At 41.3% G+C, this 21,646-nt stretch overlaps 1 protein-coding gene across 3 annotated transcripts in view; it reads left to right on the forward strand.

Annotated features, from left to right (window-relative positions):
- The first annotated feature begins 557 nt into the window (after positions 1–557).
- The window catches only part of ZNF449 (zinc finger protein 449), a 29,898-nt gene continuing 8,809 nt past the window's right edge, over positions 558–21,646 (forward strand). For 2 of the 3 annotated variants that reach the window (XM_058536811.1, XM_058536813.1), the window contains exons 1-3: positions 558–603; positions 2,686–3,134; positions 4,775–4,979. In XM_058536811.1, the coding sequence (XP_058392794.1) occupies positions 2,781–3,134; positions 4,775–4,979 (559 nt within the window). In that variant the 5' untranslated portion in view covers positions 558–603; positions 2,686–2,780. Of the gene's footprint in view, positions 604–1,956; positions 3,135–4,774; positions 4,980–21,646 lie in introns of those variants that run through there. The other variant, XM_058536812.1, reaches the window with a different exon arrangement.

The following is a 21,646-nucleotide window of genomic DNA, read 5'->3' on the forward strand; positions in this document are numbered from 1 at the left end:
CAGACGGAGATGAATGCACGGGGTAACTAGGTCGAAGCTCGGGTCATTAACAGAAGAAAATACGAAGTTAGCTCAAGGCCACTGTGACCTGAAAGCAGAAAACCAGAATCATAATACCCAGGAAAGCTTATTAAAATGCGAAGTCTCCAGCTCATACGAAATCCAATGTGTCAGGGTGTTGGGGTGGGTCCCAGAAATCTGAATTTTTAATAAGCTCTCCCAAGAAATTCTTCCTACACAGAGAGGTTTGAGAATCACCGACCCAGTCATAACAAATTTAAAGGAGGTCTCCACCAGCTCCAGTTACTCTAGGGCTGATGGGAAAGAAGTCCTCGCTAGGATCAAGATCAGGGCATGCCCCACCCAATCCCCTGGGATCTAGAAGCGCCTAGGACCGGATATGGGATAGCTTCCAAAACGGCTTGAGGCCTGGTGGAAGCCAAGGAAAGTCCCAGCCCCTCCCACGTCAGCATCCTTATGGGCCCAGATGTCTGGGCAGGGGGCATGAGGCCTGCCGGGAGATGTAGTCCGCAGCGCGACCGCGCGCCTGCGCCCTGGGCAGCTGCACACGGTGAGCCTGGGAGAGCCGTGGGCGCCGAGGCGGTGAGTCCCGGAGCGGCGAGAGGGCGTGGCCGTCCCTGGGGCGCGGGCGCGGGTAGCGGGGCTCCGGTCCCGCTCGGGCTAGGCGAACCGGCCGCCTGCAGCCCTGACCGGGCGGCGGGCGCGGGGAGGAACGACGGGCGGCGGGCCCCTGTCCGGCCCGGGTCCCCGCCGCCTCTCCCTGCGACCCAGCCAGGCCTTCCCGGGGGTCCTCCGGGGCTGGGAGCGCCCCCCGGGCGGCAGGACATCTTCAACGGGCAGCGCGATGGGGCCGCGCCCGCGCCCCCGGCATCCGATTTTACACCGTCTTTTAGACGTTTTAGGGACTTGTCCCTCTTGCCTTTCCCCGAGTGCCCTCTTGTCACACCCCTCTTTATCCACGGGCCCTATGAGCGCGGCTTCTTTCAGGAGGGTTTGGGGAGAAGCCATCAGCCCCGAGGTGGAGTGAGGTTTTCTCTGGAGGCGCCGATGGAGGGAGACCCGGAGGATCAGGTCGATTCCCCGGTAGAGCTGGTGGAAGGTTTGGGTCAGGCAGGGGAGGGCTGCCCAGCTGTGAGGCTGGAGGGGTTAACGGTGGGTCCACAGCCAAAACCGGCACTGTTCCTGGATGCCCTCCAGCCACGGTCAGGTGCCTGGGCGGGGGAAAGAGAAGCTTCCCAGGAATGAGTCCTCAGGAGCAATCACCTTGCTTGAGCGCTTCCTCTGTGCCGGGCACGCTGCTGTCCGATTTCCATGCGACTGATCCACCGCAGGAAATTTTGTGAAATAGATGCTATGATTATTCTCATGTTACAGACAGAAGCCCTGGGTGGCAGGGTCACACAGCTAGCAGGTTGTCACACCTCCATGGGTCTGCCGCTCAAGTCCAGGCTGCCATCGAAATAAAGGGTGATATGGGAACAGTGTCCATTTGGGATGACTTGGTGGGAAGAGGCCTGAGTACTCTTTTCTTGATCCCCTCCAGGAAAGAGGACAGGTACGTGAGCCATGTCGGCAAATACGGGGAGAGAGGACCCATAGGGCGTGGGCGGGTCTTGGTCTCTAGACTTGTGGAGACATGTATGTGACCGCCTCTGTGACCTCAGAGACTGCACTAAGAACGCTTGGATGTTTGCAGACATGAGCATGGCAGGAATCTGTGGAGTCTATCACCACTTCCTGTGGCATTTGCTGTGTGACCTGGGACTAGTTATTCAGTCCTCCTCAGCCTCAAACCTCAGTCCCCTCGTCTGTATTCAGGGCATAGTGCTAGTACCCTCCTCCTAACCCTGGCGGAGGGCTCAGTGAACTAATATGCATAGGAGGCTTAGGACAGCTCCTGGCTCACAGCGTGATGGATGTGAGAAATGTCCTTGTTACTAATGCAGACCAGGGTCATGATGGCCTGCCCCGCTGCAGTGTATTTTTCTCATGAGAAAACCAGTTGGAAGGCCACAGCGGGATGAGGGACACGGTGATGTTGGCTGAACCACACACACCTCGAGTGGAGAAGAATGGGGGGTTGAGGATTTGCTGCCTTTGCAAGGCATGGCTCTAGCTGAGATGCTGTGGTTGCAGGAGACTAAGGGTTCCTCAAAGCTAGATGGGCGTCCGGGGTTATTCACCAGTGTTATACGTATGGCTCCTCCACTTCTTTTGTGGCCTCCCTGTATTCAGAAACACGAGACAGCCCGTCTTAGACTGGGAGTGGGGTTACAGGCCTGCAGCGGCATGGTGGGTTCTCCTTCAGGGCGGGGGTTCTTAGCCTTGGTTGGTGGAATTCTAGAGCAGAGCTGTAGATGTCTATTGAGCACTTGAAATGTGGCTGGGAGCTGCAATTTTTATTTTAATTTTGACTTAAATGTCCACATGGGTGTAGTGGCTACCATATTGGACAGCACAGTTCTAGAGGGTCCGTGAATGGGTTTCGACATTTTATAAACCTTTTGGTTTTTCTAGGAATTGAGTCTATGGTTTTTCCAAAGCCACCAAAAAATTTATGATCTGCTGCTTTAAGGCTTTGGTGAAAAGTAAGCAATTAAGAGAGATAAGTATGCCCTCTGGTAACCACTGTGTTTCTCCTCTCTCATTTTGTACTGTCTGCAGCTGTAGGTGGCTCCCCGCCCCACAATTACACCAAGAAACCAATTGGAATCTGAGACTTCAGGCCCAGATACATTGTACACTGCAGGAAGGGCGTGATGGCTGTGGCCCTGGGGTGTGCAATCCAGGCCTCCTTGAATCAGGGCTCAGTGTTTCAGGAGTATGATACCGACTGTGAAGTCTTCCGCCAGCGCTTCAGGCAGTTTCAGTACAAAGAAGCGGCCGGGCCTCATGAAGCTTTCAACAAACTCTGGGAGCTCTGCTGTCAGTGGCTGAAGCCAAAGATGCGTTCTAAGGAACAAATTCTGGAGCTGCTGGTGTTGGAGCAATTCCTAACCATTCTGCCCACGGAGATAGAGACCTGGGTGAGGGAACACTGCCCAGAGAATAGAGAAAGAGTTGTGTCACTCATAGAAGACTTACAGAGAGAACTTGAGATACCAGAGCAGCAGGTGAGAAAAGAGTTTGGGATCTTGATAATTGGACAAAAAGAAGTAGCAGAGGCAGCTGGGCCTAGATCAGACATTTTGTCTTTGTGCCCCAAGATTTCCCTGCAATGATTTTCATTTTTTCCTTCTGTTAGAGTCGGTGTGTGGTTCAATGATTCTCAACTATTAAACCCAACTCCTCTTGTGTAACAAATATTTGGGAATGTCCCCTTTACTATCCTAAAATGAAATTTATAGATATTATAATCTACCTACATACATAAAATCAAAAACATCAATGTAAGTGCTCTGTGGTCTGTGGGCCAAATGCAGCCCAAGGCCTGTGTTTATATGGCCTATAAGCCAATAATAGTTATTACCTTTTTAAAATGTTGTTAAAAAAAAAAAAGAATAGGCAACAGACCAACACAACCCACAAAGCCTAAAATATTTACTCCTTGGCTCTTTACAAAAAAGTTTGCCAGCCCTAAGTCAAGTAGAGTCTAGAAGGGATATAAAGGAAAAGGAATGTGGTTTAGTATAAACTAATAAGCATCTCAGCACGCACATGTTGGGCTGGACCGCACCAGAGAACCTCATGAAGTTGTCCGAGGCTCACCTGCATAGACTCCCCGTGAAGGCCACAGCCGGAAAGTCACGCTGACGCAGCTCAGACACTGTGCGCGGTGTTGCTGCTGGTCCTATGATCTTCCAAAGCGACAACCAAGTCTTGGTTAAATCTGAACAGTAGGTAGTATAGTCTTTCTTTGATTTCCAAAGTAGTGCTTTCCTAGAAAATTCAAGTCTTGCTAAAATATGGAAAAATACTTTGTTTTTATGACCTACAAGATGAGGTTGTAAGTTCTTGACAGGTTCTTTTTACTTACTTAAATGTATGAGGGAGACATTCCAAAATTGCTTGGAAGGTGGAACAATTCTGCACTATTAATTGTATGTACTCCCATCTGTGCCCACTAAATTCTGATAGCCACCACATGCCATCATATCCAAAGCACCCCATGGGGACAGTGGCACTGCCCTCTGTTCAGAACCACTGAGTGAAACCTCTTTGGGGCTGAGCCCAGGGCAGATCTTTGGGAGAAGGGAGGAAGGGCTTCTGGTTGGGCGTTAGGGGCTCTGCGTGTCGTGTGCTGATGGGGCTCTGCAGTTAGCCTGCCTGAACAGGACTCTTCCAAAGTTTCCTGTCTCCCTAGGATGGAATGAATTTACGGTTTCCCTTCCTTTCTTTGTCTTCTTGTTTGGCTTACTATATAAGATTTCATCTTTGTATGGTCTAATCGTGCACTGCCCAGTACAGAAGCCACCAGCCAAGTGTAGCTCTTGAGCAGTAGAAATGTGGCTAGTCCAAATGGAGATATGCTGCAAGTATAAAATGCACACCACATTCAGAAGACTTCATATGAAAAATAAAGTGGATGAAATATTTCATTAATACTTGCTTATATCAATTACATGTTGAAATACTGATAGTTTGGATATGTTGGATTAAATAAAACATACTATGAAGAATGACCTCTCCTCTTTCTTTTCATTTTTTTTTTATGGCCACCGGAAAATTTAAAATGAGATGGGTGGCTCGCATTATATTGCTGCTAGGCAGTGCTGGTCAAGACTTGAGAGTGATGGTTCTGGCATTTCCCCAGATCGACAGGCAGGAAATGCTCTTGGAAGAACTGGCACCAGTGGGGACAGCACACATGCCACCAGACATCCATCTGGAGTCACCCCCACTCCAAGTCATGGGACCTGCCCCCGAGGCCCCAGTGGCAGAGGCGTGGATCCCACAGCCAGGGCCACAGGAGCTGAGCTACGGTGCTGCTGGGGAGTGCCAGCCCTTCCTGGACCCTGGTAAGGCAAGGGCTTTGTTTCCTTTCTCTGCTTTCTGCTTTGAGAGCTCAAGAGCTCTCCAGGGTTGAGGTTGGGTTAGAAACACCGATTACCTAATGGAAACGGACCAGTCTGACAAAGAGTGGGAGGAGGGACTGTCTCTCTGGGAATGGCAGAAACAAAGCACACTAGATAGAACAGGATTAAAACCCACCTCAGCTAATGACCCTGCTCAAGAAGCCTATTTTTCTCTTCAATTTTTGTATTGTGGTAAAACATGCATAACCTAAGATTTACCATGTTAACCATTTTTACATGTACAGTTCAGTGGTATTTAATACATTCATAATGTCGCGAAAACGTTACCACCATCCAGCTCCATAACTATTTTTATCTTGTAAAACTGAAACTCTATACCCATTTAAACAATAACTGCCCATTTCCAGCTCCCCTACCCAGCCCCTGGCAACCGCCATTCAATTTTCTGTCTCAATGAATATGACTACTCTACGTACTTCATATAAATGGAATCATGTAGTCTTTGTCTTTGTGACTGACTGACATTTCACTTAGCATAAAGTCCTCAAGGTTCATCCATATTGTAGCATATGTCAGAATTTCCATCCTTTTAAAGGCTGGATAATATTCCATTGTATGTATATGCCACATTTTGCTTATCTATTTTCCATAAATGTATACTTGGGTTGCTTCTATGTTTTAGCTATTGTGAATAATGCTTCTATGGACATGGGTGTACAAATATCTTTTTGAGACCCTGCTTTTACTTCTTTTGGGTATATAACCAGAAGTAGAATTGGTGGATCATATAGTAATTGTTTTTAATTTTTTGAGGAACTGCCATACTGTTTTCCACAGCGGCAGTACCGTTTTACATTCCCACCAGCAGTGTACAAGCTTTCCAATTTCTCCACATCCTTGCCAACACTTGTTATTCTCTGTTTTTTCGATAGTAGCCATCCTAATGGGTGTGAAGTGGTATCTTATTGTACATTTGATTTGCATTTCCCAAATGATTAGTTATGTTGAACATCTTTTCATGTGCTTATTGACCATTTGTATATCTTTGGAGAATGTCTCTTCAAGTCCTTTGCACATTTTTGAATCAGGTTGTTTGTTTTTTTGTTGTTGAATTTGAAAGTTCTCTATATATTCTGGATATTAATCCATTATCAGATATATGATTTGCAAATATTTTTCCCATTCTGTGGGTTGTCTTTTTACTCTGTTGATATTGTCTTTTGATGGACATATTTTTAAAATTTTCATTAAGTACTCCGCATCTATCTTTTCTTTTGTTGCCTATGCTTTTGGTGAATATCCAAGAAATCACTGCTAAATCCAATGTCATGAAGCTTTTGCCCTGTGTTTTCTTCTAAGAGGTTTATAATTTTAGGTCTTACTTTTAGGTATTTGATCCATTTGGAGTTGATTTTTGTATATGGTGTCAGGTAAGGGTCCAACTTCATTCTTTTGCATGTGCATATCCAGTTTTTCCAGCACCATTTGTTGAAAAGACTGTCCTTTCTCCTCGGAATGATCTTGGAATCTTTGTTAAAAGTCATTTGACCATATATGTGGAGGTTTATTTCTGGGCTCTCTATTCTATTCCACTGGCCTATATGTCTGTCTTTATGCCAGTACCAAACTGTTTTGATTACTGTAACTTTGTAGTAAGTTTTGAAATCAGGAAGTGTGAGTCCTCCAGCTTTGTTCTTCCTTTTCAAGACTATTTTGTCTATTCGGGGTCCCTGGAGATTCTATGTGAATTTTAGGATGGGTTTTTCTATTTCTGAAAAAAAAAGTCATTGAAATTTTGATAGAGAATGCATTGAATCTGTAGATCACTTTGGGTAGTATTAACATCTTAACAATATTGAGTATTCCAATCCGTGAAAGTAGAGTGTGTTTCTATTTATTAATGTCTTCTTTAATTTCTTTTACCAATGTTTTGTAATTTTTATTGTACAAGTCTTTCACCTACTTGTTTAATTCCTAAGTATTTTATTATTTTCCATGCTACTGTAAATGGAATTGTTTTCATAATTTCCAGAATTGTTCATTCTTCATTGTTAGTGTATAGAAATGGAACTAATTTTTGTTCATTCTGTATTCTGGTACTTTGCTGAATTCATTTATTAATTCTAACAGTTTTTTAATGGAATCTTTAGGGTTTTCTATATGTTAGATCATATAATTTGCCAATAGAGGTCATTTTACTTCTTCCTTTCCATTGAATGCCTTTCATTTCTTTTTCTTGCCTAATTGCTCTGGCTAGAACTTCCAGTACTGTGTTGAGTAGAAGTGGCCAAAGTAGGCATCCTTGCCTTCCTGATCTTATAGGGAAAGCTTTCAGTCTTTCACCATTGAGTATGATGTTCCCTGTGGGTTCTTCATATGTGGCTTTTATTTTGTGGAGGTAATTTCCTTCTATTCCTATTTTGTTGTGTGTTTTTATCATTAAAGGATGTTGAATTTTGTCAAATGCTTTTTCTGCATCAATTGAGATGATTGTGTGGTTTTTTTTCTTTCATTCTGTTAATGTGGCATATAACATTGATTGATTTTCATATGTTGAAACATCCTTACATTCCAGGAACAAATAACACTTGGTCATGGTGCATAATCCTTTTAATATGCTGCTGAATTTGGTTTGCTAATATTTTGTTGAGGATTTTTGCATGAGTATTCATAAGGGATATTGGTGTGTAGTGTTCTTTTCTTATACTCTTTTTCTGGCTTTGGTATCAGGGTAATGCTGGTCTCAGAGAATGAATTAGGAAGTGTTTCTTTCTCTTTGATTTTTTTTGAAAGGTTTGAGAAGGATTGGTATTAGTTCTTCTCTAAATATTTGGTAGAATCCACCAGCGAAGCTAGTAGGTCCAGGGCTTTTCTTTGTCAGGAGATTTTTGATTACTGATTCAATCTCCTTACTAGTTATAGATCTATTCAGATTCTTCTATTTCTTTACAATTTAGTCTTGGTAGGTTTTAGGGCCGGTCCCGTGGCTTGGCGGTTAAGTGTGCGCGCTCTGCTGCTGGCGGCCCGGGTTCGGATCCCGGGCGCACACCGACGCGCTGCTTCTCCGGCCATATTGGGGCTGCGTCCCACATACAGCAAATGGAAGGATGTGCAGCTATGACATACAACTATCTACTGGGGCTTTGGGGGAAAAAAAAATTAGTCTTGGTAGGTTTTGTATTTCTAGTAATTTATCCATTTCATCTAGGTTATCCAATTTGTTGGCATACAATTGTTCATAATACTTTTCTCTTATAATACTTTTTATTTATGTAGAATCATTGGTAATGTCCCCACTTTAATTTTGATTTTAGTAATTTGAGCCTTTTCTTTGTTTCTTAATCCATCTAGCTAAAGATTTGTCAATATTGTTGATCTTTTCAAAGAACCAACTTTTGGTTTCATTAATTTTCTCTATTGTTTTTCTAGTCTCTATTTTGTTTATCTTTTCCTAATCTTTATTGTTTCCTTCCTTCTGCTAACTTTGAGTTAGTTTTTTTCTTTTTCTATTAGTTCCTTAAGTTGTAAAGTTATGTTGTTGTTTTGGGATCTTTCTTATTTATTAATATAAGTATTTATAGTTATAAATTTCCCCATTAGCACAGCATTCACTGTCTCATAAGTTTTGGTATGTTTTTGTTTTCAAAAATTCGTCTCTAAGTATTTTCTAATTTCTCTTGTGATTTCTTCTTTGATCCATTGGTTGTTTAAGAGCGTATTATTTAATTTTCACAAATTTGTCAATTTTCCAGTTTTCCTTCTGTTGTTGATTTCTAACTTCATCCCGTTGTGGTTGGAGTAAATACTTTGTATGATATCTATCTTTTTAAATCTATTGAGACTAATTTGTGGCTTAACATATTGCCTATATCCTGGAAAATGTCCCATGTGCACTTGAGAAGAATGCTGTTGTTGTTGGGTTGAGTGTTTTGTAAATGTCTATTAGATCTAATTGGTTTATTGTGTTGTTTAAGCCCTCTATTTCCTTACTTATCTTCTATCTAATTGTTCTGTCAATTATTGAAAATGGAGTATTGAAGTCTCCAACTATTATTGTGGAACTGTCTATTTCTCCCATCATTCCTGTCAGTTTTTGCTTCATATATTTTGATGATCTGTTATTAGGTGTGTAAATGTTTATGATTGTTATATCTTCTTGCTATATTGAACCTTTTATTAATATACGATGTCCTTCTTTGTCTCTTGTAACCTTTTTTGATATAAAGTCTGTTTTGTCTGATATTAGTATAGCTACCCCTGTTCTCTTTTGATTACTATTTGCGTGGAATATCTTTTTCCATCCTTTCACTTTCAATCTGTTTGTATCTTTGGATCAAAAGTGAGTCTCTCATAAACAGCATATAGTTGGATCATGTGTTTTTACCCACTCTGTCAAGCTCTGTCTTTTGATTGGAGAGTTTAATCCATTTACATTTAAAGTAATTACTGATAGGGAGGAACTTACTTCCTTCATTTTGCTGTTTTCTATATGCCTTATAGTTTTTTTGTCTCTCATTTCATGCATTACTGTCTTCTTTTGTGTTTAGTTGATTTTTTGTAGCAAAATGCTTAAATCCTTTCTCATTTCCTTTTTTTTTTCTTTTTTTTTGTGAGGAAGATCAGCCCTGACCTAACATCCATGCTAATCCTCCTCTTTTTGCTGAGGAAGACCGGCTCTGAGCTAACATCTATTGCCAATCCTCCTCCTTTTTGTTTTCCCCAAAGCCCCAGCAGATAGTTGTATGTCACAGTTGCACATCCTTCTAGTTGCTGTATATGGGACACGGCCTGAGCATGGCCAGAGAAGCGGTGTGTCGGTGTGCACCCGGGATCCGAACCCGGGCCGCCAGTAGTGGAGCGCACGCACTTAACCGCTAAGCCACGGGGCCGGCCCTCCTTTTGAATATATTTTATAGCTATTTTCTTTGTGGTTACCATTGGGATTACATTTAACAGCCTGAAATTATAACGCTAATTTGAATTTAAAACATCTTAACTATAATAACATCCAAAAACTCACTCCTTTACAGCTCCATCCCCACTCCTTTCTGTTGTTGATGTCACAAAATTACATCTTTATACATTATGTGCTCCAAAACATAAACTAATAATTATTTTAAATGCATTAGTCTCTTAAATTATGTGGAAAATAAAATACAGAGTTACAAACAAGTTACAATAATGCTAGCTTTTAGACTAATAATTGTGTTTTTAAAAATGTATTAGTCGGGGCCGGCCCCGTGGCGTAGCGGTTAAGTGCGTGCGCTCCACTGCTGGGGGCCTGGGCTCGGATCCCCGGCGCACAGCGACGCGCTGCTTGTCAGGCCATGCTGTGGCAGCGTCCCACATAAAGTGGAGGAAGATGATCATGGATGTTAGCTCAGGGCCAGTCTTCCTCAGCAAAAAGAGGAGGATTGGCATGGATGTTAGCTCAGGGCTGATCTTCCTCACAAAAAAAAAAACTGTTTTAGTCACTTAAATCATGTAGTAAACAAAAAGTGGAATTATAAACCATTGTTACAGTAATACTAGCTTTTATAATTGCCTGCCTATTTACCTTTATTGAGATCTTTATTTCTTCATAGGGCTTCAAGTTACTGTCTAGTGTCCTTATTTCATCTTGCAGGACTCCCTTGAGAATTTTTTGCAGGGCAAGTCTAATGGTAATGAACACCCTCAGCTTTTGTTTATCTGGGAATGTCTTAATTTCTCCCTCACAGTTGAAGGAGAGTTTTGCTAGATACAGGATTCTTGGTTAACAGTTTATTTCTTTTAGCACTTTGAATATATCAGCTCACTGCCTTCTGGCCTCTATCGTTTCTCATGAGAAATCTGCTAATTTTCTTATTAAAATTCACTTGTATGTGATGAGTTTCTTCTCTCTGCTGTTTCCAAGATTCTCTCTCTGTCTTTGGCTTTTTAAAGTTTGATTATAATGTGTCCTGGTGTGAGTCTCTTTGAGTTCATCTTACTTGGAGTTTGTTGAACATCTTGGATGTTTATATTCATGTCTTTCATCAAATTTGGGAAGTTTTCAGCCATTATTTCTTCATATATTCTCTCTTCCCCTTTCTTTCTTTCTTCTCTATTTGGGACTCTCACAATGTATATGTTGGTCTTCTTCGTGGTGTTCCATAGGTCTCTTAGGCTCTGTGCACTTTTCTTCAATCTTTTTTTATTTCTGTTCCTCAGACTTGATGATTTCCATTGTCCTATCTTCAGATTTCCTGATTCTTTCTCCTGCCTGCTCAAATTAGCCTTTGAATCCCTCTAGTGAATTTTTCATTTCAATTATTTTACTATTCAGCTCTAGAATTTATTTTTGGTTTCTTTTTAGGTTTTCTGTATCTTCATTGATATTTTCATTTTGTTCATACGTCGTATCTTTCTTTAGTTCCTTTTTTTGTTTGTTTGTTTGTTTGTGAGGAGGACTAGCCCTGAGCTAACATCTGATGCCAATCCTCCCCCTTTTTTCTTGAGGAAGATTGGCCCTGAGCCAATGGCCAGGGCCATCCATGGCCATCTTCCTCCACTTTATATGGGACGCCGCCATAGCATGGCTTAACAAGCGGTGCGTCGGTGCGCACCCGGGATCCGAACCTGCGAACCCCAGGCCGCTGCAGTGGAGCATGCACACTTAACCGCTTGCACCACCAGGCCGGCCCCTCTTTAGTTCTTTAAGCATCTTTAAAATAGTTTTTTTAAGTCTTTGTGTAATAGATCTTCCATCAATTCTTTTTCAGAGACAGTTTCTGTTGATTTTTTCCTTTGAATGGGCTATACTTTCTTGTTTATTTGTATGACTTGTGATTTTTTTTGTTGAAAATTGGACATTTGAATCTAATAATGTGGTAACTCTGGAAATCAGTTTCTCTCCCTTCCCTAGGGTTTGCTGCTTTTTTGTTATTGTTTGTATTTATTATTTGGGGTTTTTTTGATTGTTGTAGGCTGTATCTGTGCCAAACATCAGACCAAGGTATAAACTTAAGGTCTTCTCTGGTCTTTTCTGAGCCTGCACCTTTCCCTATGCGTGCATGGTCATCTTCTGATTTTCCCCATATGTGCAGTTGCTTTTGAATATCCTAGTCTTTAATGTCTGGTCCCAAAAGCAGAAAAACAGAAAAATTAAAGAGGGGGAAAGATTGCTGACTCTTTAAATCTCCTGGGAGTCACTTCCATAGGAGGAGAAAGGGCTTGCAGCAATAGGTGGAGGCACAATAACAATGGCTGCCACCTCTTTGTCTGCACCTCTATAATGTAAAGCAGCAATCAGTGATCAGAGCCCAGATCCCTGATACTTGGAGAACTGGGTCCTTTTTGCCCACCCTGGCTCCCACAAGCTGTGTGTAAGCTGCTCCAGGAACACGTGCACAGCTGCCTGCCACAGCGCTAGTGATGTGGGATAGGTAGGTGCTACTGTGTTTAGAGCTGAAATTGACGAAAAATAACGACAATTTACCATCCAAGCCTTCCACTGGAAGTTGCAAGCCTTGAATAGACTCTAGATTTCCAAAACAGTTACATCAGACAGATTCTGCCAATGTAACTGTTGAATAGGTGGGGAGACAGATTCATGGTGCTTCCTACTCTGCCATCTTCCCAGAATCCTCTCTACCTCAAGTGGCCTTTGATCAAGGATGTTATACAGGGAAACTATGGGAGTTTGGTTACTCTGTATATGGATTCATTTCCCCAGCAAATTTTAATCAATGGGACCTGTGATCTTGTGGGACCCAAGGGCCTCAGTTGCTTTTAAGGCATAAGACCCTCATTCAAACTTGATAGTTTATTAATATCCTCACCTCAGATCCTTTCAGAGTGTTGAATTACCACAATATGAAGGAAATACCTATCTCATTTGATCAAAACCTAGAACAGTGTTTCTCCAGGTGTAGTCAGCAGACTGTCCTTATCAGGATCACCTGGGGTGCATTTTTTTGGTTGGTTGCTTGTTTATTGCGGTAACATTGGTGTATAACATTGTATAAATTTCAGGTGTACATCATTATACTTCTATTTCTGCATGGATTACATCATGTTCTCATGTTCACCACCCAAATACCAATTACAATCCCTCACCACACACATGTGCCTAATTATCCCTTTTTGGAGTGCATTTTTAACAAGCTCTCCAGGTGAGTGTTGTACATACTGAAGTTTGAGAACCACTGCACCAGACACTACAGGGGTTACTACTAGAAGGATAAAAGTCCAAGTGGGCCGCGTAGCTGTTGTGTTCCTCTGTTTCACCTCCTTTGGGGATTTTCTTACGTTGCCACCAACGATCCCTGTCTCTACCCAACACCCTCCAAGCACTCCCCCCCAATCCCCGCCCATTAAAGCTTTGGCCCGAGGGTGGCCAGTACCTCTGTCCTAACTCTCTCAGGCACAGCTTCGACATGTTGGCACTTTTAAGACACTGTGAAATACTGAGAAAACAAAAGAGACATAAAAGATGAACATATTGAGAATAATCCAAGTTACAAACTATAGATGCCTGGTCGATCTCTAACTAGCTCAGTGCCAGGACTTAGCAACCCTGTCCCTTTCTACATCCTAACATTCATTCATTCAACCAATATACACGAGCACCTATTAAGAGCCAGGCACTGTGCCAGGCCCTGGGGATCCAGCAGGACACAGGCAGAAGATCAGTCCCAGGTGTCCTGGACCTTCAACTCCTGTGGACCATTCACATATGTAAATAGGACTGTAGATACCGTATGCGATGTAAATAGGACTGTGAAACGATATGTTGGAGGGAGTAGGATGCTATCAGAGCCCAGAGGAGGGCCACCTAACCAGCTTTTGGCAGAGAGGGAAGATGTCCTGAGAGGGGAAGGGGGATCTGCGTTGAAACCTACAGGATGAATTGGAGTAAGCCTGCTGAGTGCTGGAAGTGGGGAGGGGAGAGGGCTCTGGGCAGAATGGACGGCATGTGCAAAGGCTCGGAGGGATAGAGAGCTTGGCATATATGAAGAGCTCCTGCTGCAGTGTGAGGGGTGCAGAGGAGGAGCAGAGGAGCCAGAGTGGCCAGAGGAGCCAGCCTCAAAGAGGCTGGAGAGAGAAGCAGGGGCCTGGATCCTGAAGAACTTTGTCAGCCTTGCTGAGAAGTTGTGCTTTATTGTCAGGGCAGTGGGGGACAACTGGATGTTCTTAAGTAGGGGAGTGGTAGACACAGACTTGCATTTTACCTGACCACTCTGGCTCCAATAGGAATGGGTAGGACTGGAAGCAGGTATCCCTCAATCATCCACCTTACACAGGATAATTATCTGGACTAGGATTGTGTCAGTGATGATGGAGAGAAAAGGAGTGATTCAAAAGATATGTAGGAAGTAGAAATTGTGGAATTTGGTGATTGATTGGGTGTTGAGTGAGGAAGAAGGGGTTAAGTATGGTCTCCAGGTTTCTGGTCAGTGAACTGGGTAGATGGTAATATTATTCACTGACATAGAGAACACAGGAAGAGAATCAGATTTGGTGGGTCAAAGTGAGTTTAGATTTGGTCCTGTGGAGTTTGAGGTGTTTATGGGTCTCCAGAATGTTTTTACATAAAGATGACAAAGAGGAAAAACCCACAAGTGCATATATATGCATATTATGATCAAAGCAGAACTATATAATATTGTCATTTGTGTTCCAATCTTTACCTTACCTATAGCTTATAGTCTATTAAAAATTTCTAAAAAAATCTGTATTTTTGTGTGTTTGCCTGCAACAAATGACAGAGCCCAGCCAGTCATATTAATTCTAAATTTTCTACATATGCATTAACATTCCCCGTGTTCATTTGCTCCTCTTGGCAACAGTGCCAGCTACAAAGATCACATACGATGCCGAGCAGCAATATTGCTCTTCGTTGTAATACAATACAGGAGAGTGCAGTGTATTGAACAAGGATGAGATAGAATGAATTAAACAAGTGAAATAAACCAATTTGGAGGAGAGGAAACTGCCCCTTTCTCATCACTTTTAAATTTGTTTATTTATTTATTTTTCCCCCAAAGCCCCAGTATATAGTTGTATGTCATAGCTGCACATCCTTCTAGTTGCTGTATGTGGGACGCGGCCTCAGCATGACCGGAGAAGTGGTGCGTCGGTGCGCGCCCGGGATCCGAACCCAGGCCGCCAGCAGGGGAACGCATGCACTTAACGGCTAAGCCACAGGGCTGGCCCCTTTTTTTTTTTAATTTATTTATTTATCATCACTTTTAAAGTGATATATTATGCTTTGCAAAATGATACAAGACTTATTGTTCTATAATGTAAAGGTTACTTACACTTTTACTGCTTTTTTGAAAAAATGAAAATATCTTTAATGTATTACATGAAGCACATCTTATTGTAGGCTGATTGGAAAGCACGGGATGCTAGCAGAGTAGAAGAAATTTAAAAGCAATGGAAGAAGTCAATTGATTTTATATTAAAGTTTCGAATATATTCCCTGTCAGCAAAAAGTTAAGTTGTTGAGTATATATTAAATGAAAAAATATATATATTTATACACACACATATATATTCATCTAATGATATTCATTTGATATAAGTGAATACAAACACACACGTAGGGAGTAAAATAAAAAAGAACTTAAGTGGGGGCTGGCCCCGTGGCTTAGTGGTTAAGTGCGTGCGCTCTGCTACTGGTAGCCCAGGTTTGGATCACTGGCGCGCACCGACACACCGCTTCTCTGGCCATGCTGAGGCCGCGTCCCACATACAGCAACTAGAAGGATGTGCAGCTATGACATACAACTATCTACTGGGGCTTTGGGGAAAAAAAGGAGGATTGGCAATAGATGTTAGCTCAGAGCTGGTCTTCCTCAGCAAAAAGAGGAGGATTAGCACAGATATTAGCTCAGGGCTGATCTTTCTCACAAAAAAAAAATAACTTAAGTGAAAAACTTAAAGTGATCTAAGAAACACATAAGCTTAAAGAAAAGCCCTTTGAATTCAAGCCAGACACACCAGATGCTAGAGGTAGGCAAAGATATTAGAATGTCTGCAATCAGAAAGAATAGATGGGGCGAAAGGGATAATTAGGCACATGTGTGTGGTGATGGATTATAATTAGTATTTGGGTGGTGAACATGAGAACATGATGTAATCCATGCAGAAATAGAAGTATAATGATCTACACCTGAAATTTATACAATGTTTTAAACCAATGTTACTGCAATAAACAAGAAAAAATAAATAAACCTCAAAAAGAATGAAAAAAAAAGATAACTCAAAAATTAACCTATAAAAAAAAAAAGAAAGAATAGATGTGCTGGTCCTAAAAATATAAAACATATAATTCTTATCTTTGAAAACGTGGAGTTCAAAATTAGTACACCAAATTTGGAACACATTTTCATTTGTCAAAGCTTTGGGTTTTTTATTTAAATTGATGAGGAAATTGTAGGTGAAATATCAAAGATCATATCTTTTTGGTGATGAAGAATATGAGAGATGAAAATTTCAAGTAAAATATAGGGCAAACAAATGCTGTCTGCAAAGCATCAGAAGATTCTTGTAACTTAAATCTCTTCAGATTATTCTATTATACCAAATAATATATCATTAGCTAATATCCAACCCCAACCATAGTAATGATATTTCTTGGGGCAGTGGAGCCTTTATGACACAGTCTTTGATAATGGGGCTTAATAAAGTCATTCCCTGAGCATGGCATGGGGGGAACATTCATCAATGAAGCACCTTCTTTGTTAACTTCAGATTGCTTTTTCCCTCTTTGTTTTGGACAGCTATTGCTACATAATAAATTACCCCCAAAAACTTAGCTGCTTAAAGGGAAAAGCATTTATCATTTCACAGTTTCTGAGAGTCAGGAATTCAGGAGTAGTTTACTGGGTGTTCCTGGATCAGTCTCTCATATAGTAGCTGTCAGGATGTCAGCAGGGGCTGTGGGGAGGCCTCAAGTCCTTGCTAAGTGGTCTTCTCCATAGGCTACCCAAGTGTCCACACAGCAGGCAGCAGATTTTCCCCAGAGCAAACAAATCAAGAGAAAGCAAGGCGGATGCCACAATGTTGATGAACTAGTCACACACCATCACTTTTACCATATTCTATTCATTGGAAGAGAGTCACTAAGTCCAACCCTCACTTAAGGGGAAGAAAATTAAACTTCACCTCTTTAAGGGAGGAATATCGAAGAATTTGGGGGCATATTTAAAACAACTATACACCCATGCTTCCCTGTCCCTAGTAGCCTTTTACTTTTTACTTCAGTTTTTTAGGTCAGAAACTAATTTTTTTTCTTAAGTAAATTTCTTCAGTTAATTAGGTCAAATGGAATATATCCATGATGAATCTCTTGGCTATAGCCGTAAGGTGAATTTAACATCCTGGACAATACATTATCATCACTGGAAAACTAATGTTCTAGACTCTAGTCTAAAAGGCAGAAGACATGATTAAATTTAAGGTAACAGGCTTTGGTTTCTATCTCATTTGTTGTTAGTGCCATCGAGTGGATTGCGACTCCTAGCACCCCTCTGTACAGCAAAGCAGAAGCCTGCCCAGTCTTTCTGTGGCATCCTCTCACTTTCTGGTGCTCTATCAGACAATTACTCTACTGCTGTTCATAGGGTTTTTGTGGCCAACTTTTTTTTGGAAGTGGTTGGCCAGGTCCTTCTTCCTAGTCTGTCTTAGTCTGGAAGCTCCGCTGAAACCCGTCCACCATGGGTGATCCTGCTGGTATCTGAAATACCAGTGGCATAGCTTTCAGCATCACAGCGACAATGCAGCTGCCAGTCTGACAACCAACAGACGGTGGTGTGGTTCCCTGACCAGGAAACAACCCAGGCTGCAGCGGTGAGAGCAGCGAATCTTAACCACTAGACCACCAGGGTTGGCTTTCTATCTGTAGGACCCTCCTTTTTATACTGACTGACAGCAATTGATGTTTCTTCTACTGCTGATGTATTCTTCTAATGCTATTACCATTCATCCAATGGTAATAGTAGCTCCACAGACTAGTTTCCATTGAGGGTAAAGAGAAGAGCCCCCTAACTGAAGTATGCATTAGGGCCTGCTTTCTGACTGCCATGCAACATTGACCCAAAAGCCCTGGAGCCAAGATATAAAAGGTACTGTGAGCATTCTTATATAAATGCAGGTGTCGATAGGATAAATTTCTAGAAGTGGGATCAATTGGTTAATGGGCATTTAAAACTTTAATAGATATTATCAAATTTTCCTCCAAAATTGTTGTACCGATTTATCCTCCCACCACAGCATATGAGAGTGCCAAATTCTCCACGCCTTCACTTAGACTGTATCATCCAACTGTTTGATCTTTGCTGTAAAGAGTCATAACTGTTCTCACCATATTGACAGACAGAAGGAGGGCTAATATCTGTGAAAACATTTTTTCTAAGTGTCAAGTTCATTCTGCATTCATGATGGTGTTTTATGGAATGTATAAGAGAGATGGGAACTGAGGTCAGAAGGGTGGGAGATGGGACGAAGGGAAATGGTGAGAGGCCTTAGCTGACATGGGCTGTGAGCATAGGATGGGGGATGCAAACTGGTGATGGTGTCAGAAGCAGGGCTTTGAGAGTCCAGGAAGCAGAGGCTAAGTGCACTGAGGACAAGGATCTGAGCGTCACACAGGGTGATGGAGTATGTGTGGGGGGGTAGATAGTTAGGAAGTGCATGAGCGTAACATCCAGGAGGAAGCTCAAGGTTGAGCACATGTTCTCTGCATCCAGGTTGTGGGGGACTATCCTGATGCACCCAATTTGCAGCCAAGCATTTTGATAGCTGGCACCAGGAGTACGATGTTAAGGGTGAAAAACCAAAGTGAAAGTTCTCAGGCCTCTTTATTTGGTGCTGTGCAGAAAGTAGCAGTTGGACTTGAGGGCCAAACCTTATGGGAAACCCATGAGACACAGCTGTATGGTAGCAGTATTAGGAGTATTACCAGGGGTCTTAGTTCTCATGGGTCCTAGATTTTGCCTCCAGGGTTGCTTTTAGTCCTTGACTAGGTCTAATAGCTTCACTTTCACCCAAGGGCCATTGTCTAGGCCAGGTTTTCAAACTTACATTTGATTAAATCTGTAGCCTGAAGGGTTTCAAGTTCATGCTTATAGGATGACATAGCCATAAGAACAGTTCCTGTCATTCCCCAAACTATTTTTCCTGTCTTTTATATTAAGACACCCTGGGCCTCCAGGCTCCTCTCACCCTAGGCATTTGCTGCTTGTTGCTCTCTCCTCAGTTTCAGTTTCTTCCCACTTTTACTTGATGGCATCTACTTTGATCTATGACCTCCAGTTTTATTTTACCTGTACCACATCACTTAATCATCCTACTCTTAGTTTTGACATCTAAGCATGAACAAAATACTGAATTTAAAAAGCATTTTATTGGAAATGCATTTTATTTTTCTTGATCTGAAATCTATTGCTTTTTCCCTATGAAAATATAAAATATTTTATGCCACTTCCTAGGGTTTGATATAATGTACTGAAATTTAAATTTTCTTTCAGGTTAACATCAGTCAAATTAACTTGCTAATATTATTTAATGATGTTACCATTTAAACATTTTCTTACATTTAGATCTTTTAAAACAGCATTATTGAGATATAATTCACATATCATACATATCACTCATTTAAAGTATATAATTCATTGTTTTTTGGTATATTTATAGATATGTACAACTATCACCACAGTCAATTTTAGAATATTTTCATCACCTCAATAAGAAACTCTGTACCCTTTAGCTACCAATTTCTTTCCCCTCATCTCTCCCAGCCCTAATCCACTTCTGTCTATAGATTTACCTATTCTAGATATTTCATATAAATGGAATCATATATTATGTGGTCTTTTGTGACTGGTTTCTTTCGCTTAGCATAATGTTTTCAAGGTTCAACTATATTGTAGCATGTATCAGTACTTCTTTCTCTTTTATGGCTGAATAATATTCCATTGTAAGGATATACCACATTTTGTTTATCCATTCATCAGTTGATGAACATTCAGATTGTTTCCACCTTTTGGCTATTATGAATGATGCTGCTATAAAAATTTGGGTACAAGATTTTGTATGGGCATATGCTTTCATTTCTCTTGGGTATATACCTAGGAGTGGAATTTCTGGGACATATGGTAACCCCATGTTTAAATTTCCCAGGAATGGCCAGACTGTTTTCCAAACTGACTGCACTCTTTTACATTCCCATCAGCAGTGTAGAGGGTTCCCATTTCTCCACATCCTTTGGAAACACTTGTTATTATTATCTGATGTTTTTATTCTAGCCATCCTAGTGGGTGTGAAGTGTTATCTCATTGACGATTTGATTTGCATTTATATGAAGACTAATAGTGTTGAGCATCTTTTCATGTGCTTATTGGTCATTTGTATATCTTCATTTGAAAATGTCTATTCAGATCTTTGCCCATTTTTTAATTGGATTATTTGTCTTTTTCTTATTAAGTTGTGTATGTTCTTTGTATAGTCTAGATAAAAGACCCTTATTAGGTATATGATTTGCAAATATTTTCTACCATTCTGTGATTCATCTTTTCAGCTTCTTAATAGTCTCCTTTGTAGCACAAAAGCTTTTTTTTTTAATTTTGACAAAGTCCAATTTAACTATTTTTTCTTTTGTTGCTTATGCTTTTGATGTCATATCTAAGAAACCAGGGCCCAATCCAAGGTCACAAAAATTTACTCCTAAGTTTTCTTCCAAGAGTTTTATAGTTTTAGCTCTTGCATTTAAGGCTTTGATCCATTTTCAATTAATTTTTGTATAAGGTGTAAGGTAGGGGTCCAAATTATATATATATATATAACATTTATATATATATATATCCAGTTGTCTCAGCATGATTTGTTAAAAAGGTGATTCTTTCCGCATTGAATGGTCTTGTCAAAAATCACTTGACCACAGGTATATGGATTTATTGCTGGACCCTCATTTCTACTCCATTGAGCTATCTATTCCATTGATCTATCTATTCTTGTGGAAGTACCACACCATCTTGATTATTATTGCTTTGCAGTAAGTTTTGAAATATGAAAGTGTGAGGACTCCAGCTTTGGTTTCATTTTTCTTTTTTTTTTTTTTTGTGAGGAAGATCAGCCCTGAGCTAACATCCATGCTCATCCTCCTCTTTTTGCTGAGGAAGACCAGCTCTGAGCTAACATCTATTGCCAATCCTCCTCCTTTTTTTTTCCCCAAAGCCCCACAAATAGTTGTACGTCATAGTTGCACATCCTTCTAGTTGCTGTATGTGGGACGCGGCCTCAGCATGGCCGGAGAAGTGGTGATTCGGTGCGCGCCGGGATCCGAAACCAGGCCGCCAGTAGCAGAGCGCCCGCACTTAACCACTGAGCCACGGGGCTGGCCCTGGTTTCATTTTTCAAGATTGTTTTGGCTATTCTGAGTTTGTTGCAATTCCATGTGTTATTTAGAATAAGCTTGTCAGTTTCTACAAAGAAGTCAGCTGGGATGCTAGTAGAGGTTGTGTTGAATCTGTAGGTCAGTTTGGAGAGTATTGCCATGTTAACAATATTAAATTTTGTGATGCATGCACATGGGATGCTTTTCCATTTATTTAGATCTTCTTTCACTTCTTTCAACAGTATTTTGTAGTTTTCTGGGTGCAAGATTTACACTGCTTTTATTA

Source organism: Diceros bicornis, chromosome X (assembly GCF_020826845.1).
Source record: "Diceros bicornis minor isolate mBicDic1 chromosome X, mDicBic1.mat.cur, whole genome shotgun sequence".
NCBI lineage: Eukaryota > Metazoa > Chordata > Mammalia > Perissodactyla > Rhinocerotidae > Diceros > Diceros bicornis.